This window comes from Daphnia magna, linkage group LG5, assembly GCF_020631705.1.
Source record: "Daphnia magna isolate NIES linkage group LG5, ASM2063170v1.1, whole genome shotgun sequence".
Taxonomy (NCBI): domain Eukaryota; kingdom Metazoa; phylum Arthropoda; class Branchiopoda; order Diplostraca; family Daphniidae; genus Daphnia; species Daphnia magna.
The window spans coordinates 10,782,735-10,794,784 of record NC_059186.1 but is presented as its reverse complement, the minus strand read 5'-3'; the positions used below and the strand labels follow the sequence as shown (position 1 = coordinate 10,794,784).

The 12,050-nt window shown below is 40.2% G+C and overlaps 4 protein-coding genes across 4 annotated transcripts; 2 read left to right on the top strand and 2 right to left on the bottom strand.

Annotated features, from left to right (window-relative positions):
* The first annotated feature begins 129 nt into the window (after nucleotides 1-129).
* Nucleotides 130-5,066, top strand: LOC116922610. Its single transcript, XM_032928989.2, has 17 exons — nucleotides 130-412; nucleotides 474-717; nucleotides 783-942; nucleotides 1,011-1,206; nucleotides 1,288-1,443; nucleotides 1,520-1,771; nucleotides 1,834-2,223; nucleotides 2,285-2,484; nucleotides 2,556-2,800; nucleotides 2,861-3,035; nucleotides 3,101-3,366; nucleotides 3,436-3,547; nucleotides 3,626-3,874; nucleotides 3,949-4,081; nucleotides 4,144-4,285; nucleotides 4,345-4,619; nucleotides 4,680-5,066. The coding sequence occupies exons 1-17, from the start codon at nucleotides 340-342 to the stop codon at nucleotides 4,775-4,777; spliced, it is 3,366 nt and encodes a 1,121-aa protein (XP_032784880.2). The 5' UTR covers nucleotides 130-339; the 3' UTR covers nucleotides 4,778-5,066.
* Nucleotides 4,887-7,001, bottom strand: LOC116922615 (endoglucanase F). The gene is made up of 8 exons (XM_032928996.2): nucleotides 6,845-7,001; nucleotides 6,563-6,767; nucleotides 6,425-6,482; nucleotides 6,270-6,363; nucleotides 5,874-6,187; nucleotides 5,322-5,795; nucleotides 5,089-5,236; nucleotides 4,887-5,027 (listed from the first exon to the last, which is right to left on the bottom strand). The coding sequence occupies exons 1-8, from the start codon at nucleotides 6,848-6,850 to the stop codon at nucleotides 4,962-4,964; spliced, it is 1,365 nt and encodes a 454-aa protein (XP_032784887.1). The 5' UTR covers nucleotides 6,851-7,001; the 3' UTR covers nucleotides 4,887-4,961.
* Nucleotides 7,002-8,064: 1,063 nt separating this feature from the next.
* Nucleotides 8,065-9,033, top strand: LOC116922619 (signal peptidase complex subunit 3). The gene is made up of 3 exons (XM_032929000.2): nucleotides 8,065-8,475; nucleotides 8,544-8,706; nucleotides 8,772-9,033. The coding sequence occupies exons 1-3, from the start codon at nucleotides 8,333-8,335 to the stop codon at nucleotides 9,006-9,008; spliced, it is 543 nt and encodes a 180-aa protein (XP_032784891.1). The 5' UTR covers nucleotides 8,065-8,332; the 3' UTR covers nucleotides 9,009-9,033.
* On the bottom strand, nucleotides 9,020-10,879 carry LOC116922614 (probable asparagine--tRNA ligase, mitochondrial). Its single transcript, XM_032928995.2, has 5 exons — nucleotides 10,628-10,879; nucleotides 9,990-10,558; nucleotides 9,697-9,928; nucleotides 9,399-9,635; nucleotides 9,020-9,337 (listed from the first exon to the last, which is right to left on the bottom strand). Exons 1-5 carry the CDS (start codon nucleotides 10,793-10,795, stop codon nucleotides 9,068-9,070), a joined length of 1,476 nt encoding a protein of 491 aa, XP_032784886.2. The 5' UTR covers nucleotides 10,796-10,879; the 3' UTR covers nucleotides 9,020-9,067.
* Between the last annotated feature and the right edge of the window lie 1,171 nt (nucleotides 10,880-12,050).

The window sequence follows — 12,050 nt, the reverse complement described above, 5'->3', positions numbered from 1 at the left end:
AATATAACTCAGTCACACTCACCGCTCATGGCCATCAGGGATCAGGGCATGGCGGTTGGCGCTTGGTGGAGTAAAAGAAAAATTTTGTATTTTATTTTATATATAGTATTTACCAAACTGGCAACATTGTCGAACTTTCACGACCATCAAGACGAGGAAATACCTGTCTTATTTTGTTTTTTTTTGTTGCTCTCTGAAACCGTTCATTTTGATCTCTAATGAGATTGCCTCATCGTCTTCAGATATTTTTTACAATTCCTAGTTGCGACATATTGTTTATTGTTGTTTACTCAGTGTGGAACCTGATTGCTAATGACTGCTGTGATAAGTAATTAAAAGATGATGAGTTTATATCGCACAGTATGTCAAGTGACTGTACTATTGTGTTATTGTGTCTTAGTCCGTGCAACAGGTGAGTTACATGCGTTTTATGTCTTTGCTTTCATATATTAATTTCTTTCTTTGTTGTGCAGACATTCCAAAGACACCTGACCTCTATGCTTTTTACTCCCAACATGGTATCAGAGGCACAGTTAAAATCATGTATAGCTTACAGGAAAATGGCCCTGAGATTGTTAATAACACAAAAGGAACCATTAACTTTGAGCTAGACAGTCATATGGATGTTGAACCAGCATCTTATACCTGGGCGCTTTTTGACCTGCCAGTTGAATATACTCAACCAATTGCATGTGACAAGGGGTACCTTGGAGAAAAGTATTGAAAATGACAATTTGCTGTGTTTTAAGTTGCTTTAACAGATCATTCTTTAATTTATCAAGGGTTTTAGATCTTACTTCTTTGTTTGGCCAGGTGACTTTGCCTTCCCTCAATTTTACTGTAGACTTCAACACAAGTCTTATTAATATAATGGGATCGACTTCGATGTGGGGAAGGACTCTCATTTTTGAAGGCCCAAACACATTGTGTGCTACTATTATGGTATAAAATTCATTCTTTTTCATTATACCTGTATGTCTGAATTATCATTTGAGGTTTTCAAAATGTAGCCAAAAGAAGGCCTTAAAGTTGCTGCTGCTCAATTGTCTTCACCAGTGGCAGGATCGGTGACTGTAATGTCCTGGTCAGTTGGGGATGTGGTAGATACCCGTATACTGACGGATTTGTACCATGTCACAGGAGACGGCATCGCCTCTAATCACGTTTGGAAGTTATTGGTCACAGACGTGCTGGACACAAAACAAGGTTGTCATTGGTTAATTTGTTATGCATACATCGAAAATTAATTACCATTTTCTCTTGTTCAAACCTGGTTGCCTTTTTCAGATCGAGATCGAGGAGACTGCAACGCGCTCCAGTTTCTCTATGACCCAGATTCTCGTTCGGGAGAAGGATGTTCTCCAACAGCACCTCAAAACTGTAAGCAGGGTGATTTGTCGGGTCGACTTGGACTAGTTCGCTCAGCGTCAAAACCAGGAGGAGGTTAGAATTCCCGTCGAAACTTCTTAGAGTGAAGCTCTAGTTTTTGTTTGTTTTTTTCAACTGCGAATACCGACAGGTTTTGGAGGCGGATCTCGACGCGCGTTTCGCGATCGTCGATTAATCCTTCCGGATTTGAATGGCCCGCGCTCTCTGTATTTAGTTTTATTTGATAAGGAATTACCAGATGTTGTTTTGGCTTGCGGAAGGTTTCGTGAACTTCGACCGAGGAAAGCGCGAGCTTTTTTCGCTCAAAAAGGCGTACGAGGGGAAATTGTTCTTGAGCAAAGGAGCCACATCGACCCTACCCATGTACTTGTTAATATAACAGGTAAGTTCTATCACATAATGGTTTCGAATGTTCTCTCATAGCCAAAGTTCTTTATTGGACAGGATTGGCCTCGTTGGCGGGAGGTTTTCATATTCACGAATACCCTGTTCCTATACCAAGGGTACCGGGAGAAAAAATCTGCAGCGCCACCGCTAATCACTATAATCCTTGGGGTTGGGTACCTGCTGATAGTCCACCACCAGGCCGTGGCACTGGTGAAATGTACGAACTTGGAGACCTGAGTGGAAAATTTGGAATGTTAACGGGACTCACTACTCTCGAAAACGACGTGGTAGATACTACGTTACCACTTTTTGGACCGTATAGTGTACAGGGTCGTGGTTTGGTCATTCATCTGGCTGCCGATGGCTCTCGCTGGGTCTGCACGAACGTAGAACCTGTTGGTGTGAAAATGACCACAGCAGTAGCAATTTTTCGGTATCCTCTAGGAGGTAGGTTATTCTCACAAAACATTATAACTATAGGCGATGAATTTAAGAATTTTCCGAACAGGCCGTATATTTTTACGCCAAGCAACGGAGGATCCACTATCTGAGACAATGGTCTACATCGAATCTCTCATCTACAGTGACGGCAGCGTCAATGGCACCATCAACCATCAACTGGAAATACATACAAATTTACCTGGAGTAGATTTTCATGATTGGCAGTCGAGATGTCAGTCAACGGGGACAGTTTATAATCCTTTCAAAGTAGAGTTCAAAATTTTGCTGAATTGGTTTTTGATGACAAGTATCTTAAAGAAATGTTTTCCACTTAATAGATTAATGAAAAGAACGCGAGAGATTGTAACGTGGACACTCAACGTCGGTGCGTCGTAGGAGATTTGACCATGAAACACGGCCGGTTGGTGATCGCTGGTTTAGCCAGCGAGGTCAAAACGACACAGCGCCTCTTCACAGATGTCAATTTACCCTTGTCTGGCCCGCAATCAATCGTTGGACGTTCCATTGTAATCTTTGATGACAATTCTCCCAAACAGAGAGGCAACCGTCTCGCCTGCACACCGTAAGTCAGCGTGGCAACAATTTTTATATTAAGCAATTCATTTTATGGTTTTTCGGGCAGGATAATGTATTACCATCGACACAAAACAGTGGTAAAGGACTGGTTTGGCAACGGCCTGGCTACTCCAATTGAGGGAAAGGTAGAAATTATTCAAGAGACCGAGTTCAGTAGTTCTTCAATCCAAATGGATTTGACTGGATTGCGGGGTGAAGTTGGAAAATATGGAATTTATTCGGTAACTAGTTTGGTGCCGACTCCCAGTAAAATAGCGACTGCATCACTGATTAAAACTATTTCTAGGCTCCGGTAAAAGTCGATTTGCAATTTCCTTGCACTGAATCAGTGCTTGGCTTGCCACACAATCCTTTGAATATTAGCGTGGGATCAGGTATTCAAGCTGGAACGTCGGATCAATACCCCGTTGGAGATTTGAGCTCAAAATTTGGTCAATTGGCTGGATTCAGTGTAATTCATTCTGTTTTTAATGACACCAATATGCCTCTATATGGAGCAACATCGATCGTTGGCCGTAGCTTCGTGTTGAATCGAGCTCGAGATGACGAAAGGTAACTCAGAGTGGGTGATTTTAAGGGTTAACATGGTTTTGCAATTTTCACCACGCTTTCAAATTCTAGATGGGCTTGTGGAACAATGGGATGGGGATTCTCTCCATCAGAGGCTTCGGAAATTCGAGCTATTGCTTCCTTTCATCACCCTGGAGGTTTTTTAACTGGCTACGTGCGAATGGTACTCAGTTGTTTCGTTTATTTGTTCTCGTTTGCGTGTTCGATTCCTATCTTGAAATATTTTGTGCCATGTATGCAGAGTCAAGTAGTGTATCACGATGGTTCTGCCACTGATACCGTGATCGAAGTTTTCTTGAGGCATCCTGGTAGGCAAAATACGCGCAATCAATTAACCATAACGCGAAATCATCGATGGGCAGTCTATGTGAATCCTGTCGGAGTGGACGCAGCCGTAGCTCCACTCGATACACGCTGTGTTGCCTCTGGTTACATGTGGAACCCGTCTTTCGTTCAGCTTACAGCGCCAGTCGTCGCTGATCAAAGAAATGTAATTATTATTTAAGCTAGAAGTTCAATGAAAAAAATCTTAACTTTTCTCTGCTGTCTTCTCGGTTCTTGCAGGAGGAGGTATACCACCAAGAGTGTCAACCTCATGTGCCTTATCGTTGCATGATTGGTGATCTTTCAGGTCGCTTGGGCCCTATTGATGTGGGTAACGGAAGATACGTGTTTTCGGATAAAAATCTCCCGTTACGTAAGTAGGTGAAATATTGTGTTTAGAATTTAGTTACTAACTGTTTTAAATTCCCTGAATAGATGGGAAATATTCGGTGCTTGGGCGTTCATTGATCGTCTTCTCTCCTGACGGTGGAAGAGACAAATTTGCGTGCGCCAACATCGAGCCAGATAGCGATATATTCAAGTTTATAGTTATTCGCAAGCCCCGCAAATTTGTAGCGTAAGTTATTCTACGTGTCCGAGTCGTCCAATCAAGTGCTGATCGAATCTTTTTTTTAGTTCGGAATTCGTAGAAGACGTTCGTAGAGTGCTGGGAGTTCCTCCATGGATGCTTTTAGTTGACACACGTCATACACGCAATATTCAGAACGACCGCTGCGTCCAATTCAAAGTCCATTTTTACGGGCCTGTCGCTACACGGATTGAACAAGATCTAAGTCAGCTACTTTCCAGGGGACAACTCGACTCGCCAACTATCCAGGTCCATGGCTCCCATGTAGACCCTAAACGATCGAAGACCATTCCTTATCATGTTTGTGACGAGAGCGATAATGGTAACTGACTTTGAAATTCAGCATTACCTAGTTTATGCCTAATTATTCTCGTATTAACAGCTCATCGACAGTCTTCCAGTGACACTTCGGCTGCTACTTCGGTTTCGTTTGCAGCAGTGCTGCTCGTCCTGACGATTCCGCTCACCATTTTTAAATGAACTCTCCGTCTTTACCCCACTGTGGACCGAATCTCTTAGGTTGTGATACATATCGGTAGCTTTTAGATTTTAACATTGTTGTGTATCAAGTTTAATGAGACAGGTATGATGACTATCAACATATTTTGTGTATTCATCTAATAATAGTACTTATAACTTGGAATATGTGGAAGATGATAAAGTGCTAATAGCCGGCATTGATGAGACCAGCCAAAGCACTTTGGAATCCGGCATTGTAGTCAAGTGCAACCTATATTTGGTTTGCATTAATAGAATGTTTAAACATCAATTACAGTTTGATGAAAGATTACCTCGTTCGATCTGTAATCGTCCCGAGCGTCATTGTAGTAGTCGTTTATGTCAGGTCCTCCAACGAGAGCACCTTCCAGAACTTGGCCGTTGGGGTTGGGGCTGTTGTACTCATTCCATCCGCAAGGAGCTGGCGCGTCGGGACAAGAGCTGTTTTGGAATAATTATTACACAACATTTATTAAAGGTTTCATCGAACCTTCATATTTTTATGACACAGTTAAGTACTACTTACGCTCCTCTGTGGTGGCACTTTACCGGCGGGTTGTTTCCAAATCCAACAACAAAGCTGCGACCGGTTGAACCCAGGGCATAATCAATTTGTTGTTTTGCGAAAGCTTTGTAAGCTGCTGCATTGCCAATGCCAGAATCTGCCACCAAAAGACAGCCAAATGCAGCGTTGGATGCATGACGGAGGCTTCCCCATTCGTTGATGAAGACCAGGCCTTTTGGTGTCCTACGTTCGCTGTTTATCCAGAATTCGCAATGGTCCTGGGCAGACGTCTTGTACTTTTGGTCTCCAAGGATGCGGGAAAGAAGAACAGCAATTCCTGCCATTTTGTTGTCCCAGTCGAAAAAAGTTTGAACAAAAGTGCCGTATCCAAATTGATTCCAGAAGTTTGCGGCGTCAGTCTTGTAGGTTTGCTCATTGGTAGCAAGCGCAAGCATGGCAGCAGCAAATGTCAACTCGTCTTCATAAGCGTATGCGCTATCGGTAAAATATTTTTGACATTGACTTAGTTATTCGATTCAATTTTTAACCACTTGTAAACCTTTGGTTAATTACCGATAGTAGGCGCCAGCATCGGAGATTGAGTTGGAGTAGATGCCCCTATAATTCTTGGCGAAGTCATATAGCTGCTTAGCAACGTTCAGGAGATTGGCAGAATATGTGGCATCCGAGCTACCGATCGCGACAGAAGCCGCGGCTAGAGCAGAGGCGTAGTTTGCAGCTAAATCGGTACCCGGTTGACTGGTAGTAATCGCGTATGAAGGACGGACTTGACTAGCAGGCCAGTCTTCCGGTCTGCCCCAATAAGCATGATCTGCGCCGCCATTACCAGCTTGTCCGTAAACTTTACCTTGGTCCAATTTTGTCGCCTAGACATTTATATTAGTCTCTTACGGTATTGTACGCACACCCTTTAGGTTTTATTTTTAAAAACTTTAAATTTTAATTCACCTTCAAGATCCAATCAGCTCCCCAGCGAAGGGCAGCCAGACCGTTGTCAAGCTCTCCAGCTGCTTGGTAAGTGCTCCTGTAATCGATCATACCCCTGCACCAAGATAAAGTGTTTTTAGCGTTCTCGTTGTACAGATTGAATACGGGGCAAATACCATGCGAGAAAAATCATAGAGTGAGCAAAGGGGAAGCCGAATTTGACGTGATCTCCAGCTAAATTGACCCAGATGGGATCAGGGATAAATTAGTTAATTGAAGAAGATCAACGACCCTTTTCGGATAGAAAAATTTACCGTCAAAATAGCCACCGGACAGGTCAACGCCAACATCTGAACCATCGTTAAGGAAAGTATCTCCTCTCCAATCAATTCGGTTATTAATAAGCTTTCCCGACCGCTGCGCTTCGTAAAACAAAATGGACTTTTTCAAAGCCAAGTTGTAATCATATTGAGCACTGACAAGCCCCAGCGCGGAAATTGCGACAAGAATTAGCAATGCCTTTGGGATTTCAAATAGTTACATAACTATTAGGCATTCAAATAGACTAAAGAAAAACAAATTGGAAAGAAACGTACCTTCATTCTAATGGTTGGGTAACGACTTTCCGAACCGTGTTCGAAACTGGTTAGCCTAATGATAGGTATTCAGCTTCCATGGGCTTATTTATGTGTCGAGCGTTATCGTCTCGACTGTTTTCGAGCAGTACATATATTTGTTATGCTTGCCTAAAAACACGGCCCAGCTAGATAAATCTAGATTGTAAATAATGGTTAAGCTATGGTTCAACCTTGAGCATGTTGGGCAAAAGCTCTTTCACAGGATGGGTGGGTGTGAACATCCAGCGGATATTTGGTCAGAAGTACCTTATCGACCTCCTTGGTGACTGATTTACGAATTATGTAAGTATGTAGTATTTCATGATGATAGTAGAATAGCACACGTGTAACCTATGCACCCTGTGCGGGTATGTCATTGTGTTATCGTAGTTTCGTAGCGACCTTTTCTCGTTGGATCATGTCTAGTTCACGTGAAGTTATCACGCTAGAAAAACCAACGTGTGTTGTTTAGTTAAGCCTTGTGTACACTGAAAAAGTCAACATAATTATCATCCTCTGTGTATTGTGGCTAAATGTAGGCGGCTACACTTTTGCACAAATGGTAAATAAGCTCATGATCTCTTTTTAATTCACTGACGTCAATGCATTTTCGTAACTTTAGTTGTAAACATCTAATCCATTTGTGATATGCAAGTTGGTGTTAATTTCTTATTTGCAATGCAAGGTAAAATGTTAGTTTGGATAATGCTACCGAATAAGTTAAGTTAAATTCAAAATTTTCTCGTTTCTTTTTCGAATAATGCATATAATTCACTTCTTATATTCTATTATTAAATGAATGTAAAAACAAGTAATATGCGATTTTACTTATAGACTCCAAACCTTTGTTGGAGTACAAATTAGATGTTTTTAAATTTGAAATCCTTACGAATCTCTGTGAAGTTGAACTCGTCTTGATGGAACCAGAGTCATAGAACCCTTCTGGTTCTATGATGATGATGATGATCTTGCAGGTGTGTTGTTTCCCTCCACGCAGAAACTTGTCGACAGATGGCAGTCCCACCAGGCGAAAAATCACTCATACGGTCATACCAGAGTAATAGAATACTATTACGTAAGTATTCTATTACTCTGCTATTACTCTATACTCTATATACGTATTCTATTACTCTGCCCCGACCCAAAACCCTCGTTTTTTTGTATAGTATTCCCCGCAAGAGAGTACCCCTTTTCTGAGAGGAGAAATAGCCGTAGTGGAGGAACCAGGGGTCTATCCGTCTATGACTCTGGAAGAAGGAATAGATCGGAAATTCGGAATCGGAAAAAATATTGGTAAGAAGCGCAGCCGACCATATGGTTGACTTGGCAGCGTAGCACTGGTGAGTTGTTCATTTCTGCTTTTGACGTTTACCCCATATACCGGCTAGACTTGCGAGCTAATATTAATTCCACCAACTTTTATTGTACTATTTGTTGAACATTCACTTAATTTAAGAAAGAAAAGAGATGCATACTTTTTTGACTAGAGGAAATGCGTTATTAACGTTCACGCTTAGTGTTCTAGCTGGGCTCACTTTCTTTTGTTTTTTATCGACCGCCCTAAATGCGTATTCGGCCACAGCAACAATTGACACTGTGAAAGTGTTAGTGTGAGTTCAAATGGGATCCTTTAAATGTATTGAAGATTTAGTAGAATTGAGTTTTTTTTCGTGTTTAGTAAAAATGTTCCAGACTACAGTGCCCAGAAAGAGAAGCAAGATCTTGGGTATCTGATGTTTGATCTTCAGGCAAATCTGGATCCTCTCTTCAACTGGAATGCGAAACAGTTGTTTGTTTTCCTCACTGCTGAATATGAAAGTCTCGATAACAAATTGAATCAGGTAAATATTTTTTTTTGTTTGTTATAAAATGAAATTTGTTTCTTAAATTACCTATGGCACCATAGGTTGTGCTATGGGATAAAATTATTCAACGAGGAGAAAATGCCAATCTTGACATGAAGAATATGAATACAAATTACTATTTTTGGGATGATGGGAATGGACTGAGAGGAAATTCAAATGTAACTCTTACTTTATCCTGGAATGTGATTCCAAATGCTGGAATGCTTTCTATTGTGAGGGGCTCAGGTTCACATTCATTTAGTTTCCCAAATGAGTATACAAATGTAAGAGCTCAGTAAATATATAACTATTTTCTGTCACAAATATATTGTTTTTCCAAAAATTGCAAGCTCTTGGTTTACATAGGGCAATGGTGAGGTGTTCGTGGAAATGGGACAATATCTTTCACATTTGGTATCTTTAGTAAATAAGAAATAAGTCTCTCAACACCCATTCCAAAACCACCAGTTGGAGGTCCTCCAAATCTTCTCAGATCTAGGTACCAATTCAAAGTTTCTGCTAGGCTTTGGATTTCCAGTCGCTTCTTAAGAATTGAGTGTCGATTTTCTCGTAAACTTCCTCCGCATAGTTCCCCTACTCCTGGCACCAGTAAATCAACACAAGACACCTAGGCAAAGTAAAATAATGAGCCAACAATCAAATTGGTAGAATACTAGGAGAATTTATACCAGGCTGTGATCGTCTTCCGCAGTCCGCATATAAAAAGGTTTTATTTTCGCTGGCCAGTCGACAACAAAAACTGGGCCTCCGATATGTTTGACAAGGAACAGCTCGTGTTCCGATCCAATATCTGCTCCGTCTTGGGGAGACTTATTAAATGAATTTTTATTTTCCAGTAGTAATTCCAAAGCTTGTCTATAGGTAATTGTGGAAAAACCTTTTTTTAACAGATCATCCAGTGATTCCTTGGGGACAAATAAGACAAATTACGGACTAGTATCAAGGAATATTATGTCGCTCACAAACCTCCAGATTTTCTTTGTAATATGCTCCTACTGTAGCTAAATCTTGTTTTCCATGCTCCAAAAGACTTCTAGCTGATTGCTTTACTAAACTTTCAATTGTTGAGAGAATAGGCTGCAAATCACTACAAAAAGCTATTTCAGCTTCGAGCATTCGAAATTCTGCTAAATGTCTCCTAGTTCGTGAATTTTCCGAACGAAAAGTAGGACCCATTGTGAAAACTTTAGAAATACCCCTGGATGGGAGAATACACTTAAAGTTTAAGATATTGTAAAACTAATTTACAAGCATAATACCCTGCAATTGCCTCTAGATGCAGTTGACCTGAAACTGTCAGATACACTCTCTTGTTAAAGTAGGATTCTTCTAGCTTTTCATTGTTACCCATTTCACGACACAGTTCTTCAGATGCAGGTCGTACAAGAAAGACTTCACCTGCTCCTTCACAGTCATTAGAAGTAAGAATTGGTACAGAAACACTGATAAAACCATCTTGAATCAAGGTATTATGCAGTGTGGTAGTTATTAGACTTGATAGCCGGAGAATTGCTGAATATATAGTGGTTTTGGGTCTAAGATGTATGTGTTGCCTGACATATTCTGGTGGGTAGATTTTTCGTGGACCAAATGGGAAGCACTCCACATCTAGTCTGCCCACCACTTCTAGATTTTCAGCTTTGACTTCTATAGGTTGGTTGACTTTAGGACTCTGCACTACCTTGCCCCTTACCACAACAGCTGAATTGAAGCAGCAGTCTTCATGACAGAGTGATGACGGGATTATGACTTGTATTTGTTCAGCTGAGCCATCACCAATATGCATGAAGGTATTTTCTTTTTGCTTTCTTAATGACTTCACCCATCCCTAGATGTAAATAAATAGATTCAGGTAAGGCAGATTTGGGAATAAGAAGTAATTTCAAACTTGTGTTACTTTAACCAGAACGTTCGAACCCACTACATGATCTTGAAGCAACGACTTCACGGAAACGGCGCCATCGGATTTCAATCTGCTGAAATTAAATCTTAAACCAGCTGACGTTTTGTTAGAGAATATTCGATTAAGAACAGACTGAAATATTATGTTTTTAAAAGCTGCCATTATTAATTAGCTCATAGGAACGCCATCTGCTAGTAAATTTTCTCAATGCGAATTCAACTAGTACCAGCTCCCGTGGCACTAGAAGCACATAATAAATAGCAAGGTACACGATCGCCGTAACACTCTCTGTAGGGAAAAACGGCGGGTGTTTACTAAGGGGTTCCAAGATTCCCCGCTTGGTTCGCTAGTCAAGCAGGCCAGTGTGATAGGGCGAAACACCTTTAGCACCAATAGAAAAATAAAATCTGAATCGAAATCATGTATTTTAAGCAAAATTTGAAATTTGACCAAAAATGAAAAAGTGGGAAGGGTATAGCCTTCCCACTTTTGTCAAAATCGGCAAAAAACGAGATCTCTTGAATTTCTCCAAAAATCACACGGTATAATCGAAATTGAACGCTGATTTCGATTTAGTCATTGGTTTTCTAGTTAAACCAGCCGTTAAAAAAATTAACGAAATCAGTGCTGTTAGCGCACCAACTTATTTTATGGTTTTTAATGTTTAAATCAAATACTATAAGAACAATAGAAAAATAAACCTGATTTCCGTGATTTTCATTCAATTCTGAATCGAAATCATGTATTTTAAGCAAAATTTGAAATTTGACCAAAAATGAAAAAGTGGGAAGGGTATAGCCTTCCCACTTTTGTCAAAATCGGCAAAAAACGAGATCTCTTGAATTTCTCCAAAAATCACACGGTATAATCGAAATTGAACGCTGATTTCGATTTAGTCATTGGTTTTCTAGTTAAACCAGCCGTTAAAAAAATTAACGAAATCAGTGCTGTTAGCGCACCAACTTATTTTATGGTTTTTAATGTTTAAATCAAATACTATAAGAACAATAGAAAAATAAACCTGATTTCCGTGATTTTCAGTCAATTCTGAATCGAAATCATGTATTTTAAGCAAAATTTGAAATTTGACCAAAAATGAAAAAGTGGGAAGGGTATAGCCTTCCCACTTTTGTCAAAATCGGCAAAAAACGAGATCTCTTGAATTTCTCCAAAAATCACACGGTATAATCGAAATTGAACGCTGATTTCGATTTAGTCATTGGTTTTCTAGTTAAACCAGCCGTTAAAAAAATTAACGAAATCAGTGCTGTTAGCGCACCAACTTATTTTATGGTTTTTAATGTTTAAATCAAATACTATAAGAACAATAGAAAAATAAACCTGATTTCCGTGATTTTCATTCAATTCTGAATCGAAATCATGTATTTTAAGCAAAATTTGAAATTTGACCAAAAAT

Bases quoted from the DNA above. Each gene is read 5' to 3' on its own strand.
- LOC116922614 (XM_032928995.2), bottom strand. From the start codon at position 10,795: ATGGCAGCTTTTAAAAACATAATATTTCAGTCTGTTCTTAATCGAATA. The intron at 10,559-10,627 runs GTAACACAAGTT...ATTTACATCTAG, and splicing joins GTTCGAACGTTCTGGTTAAA to GGATGGGTGAAGTCATTAAG. The intron at 9,338-9,398 runs GTATAAATTCTC...TACTTTGCCTAG, and splicing joins CGGAAGACGATCACAGCCTG to GTGTCTTGTGTTGATTTACT.
- LOC116922610 (XM_032928989.2), top strand. From the start codon at position 340: ATGATGAGTTTATATCGCACAGTATGTCAAGTGACTGTACTATTGTGT. The intron at 1,772-1,833 runs GTAAGTTCTATC...TTTATTGGACAG, and splicing joins TGTACTTGTTAATATAACAG to GATTGGCCTCGTTGGCGGGA. The intron at 4,620-4,679 runs GTAACTGACTTT...TCGTATTAACAG, and splicing joins TTGTGACGAGAGCGATAATG to CTCATCGACAGTCTTCCAGT.
- LOC116922615 (XM_032928996.2), bottom strand. The intron at 6,364-6,424 runs GTATTTGCCCCG...ATCTTGGTGCAG, and splicing joins TCTATGATTTTTCTCGCATG to GGGTATGATCGATTACAGGA. The intron at 5,237-5,321 runs GTAAGTAGTACT...ATTCCAAAACAG, and splicing joins AAGTGCCACCACAGAGGAGC to CTCTTGTCCCGACGCGCCAG.
- LOC116922619 (XM_032929000.2), top strand. From the start codon at position 8,333: ATGCATACTTTTTTGACTAGAGGAAATGCGTTATTAACGTTCACGCTT. The intron at 8,476-8,543 runs GTGAGTTCAAAT...TTTCGTGTTTAG, and splicing joins GACACTGTGAAAGTGTTAGT to TAAAAATGTTCCAGACTACA. The intron at 8,707-8,771 runs GTAAATATTTTT...ATGGCACCATAG, and splicing joins TCGATAACAAATTGAATCAG to GTTGTGCTATGGGATAAAAT.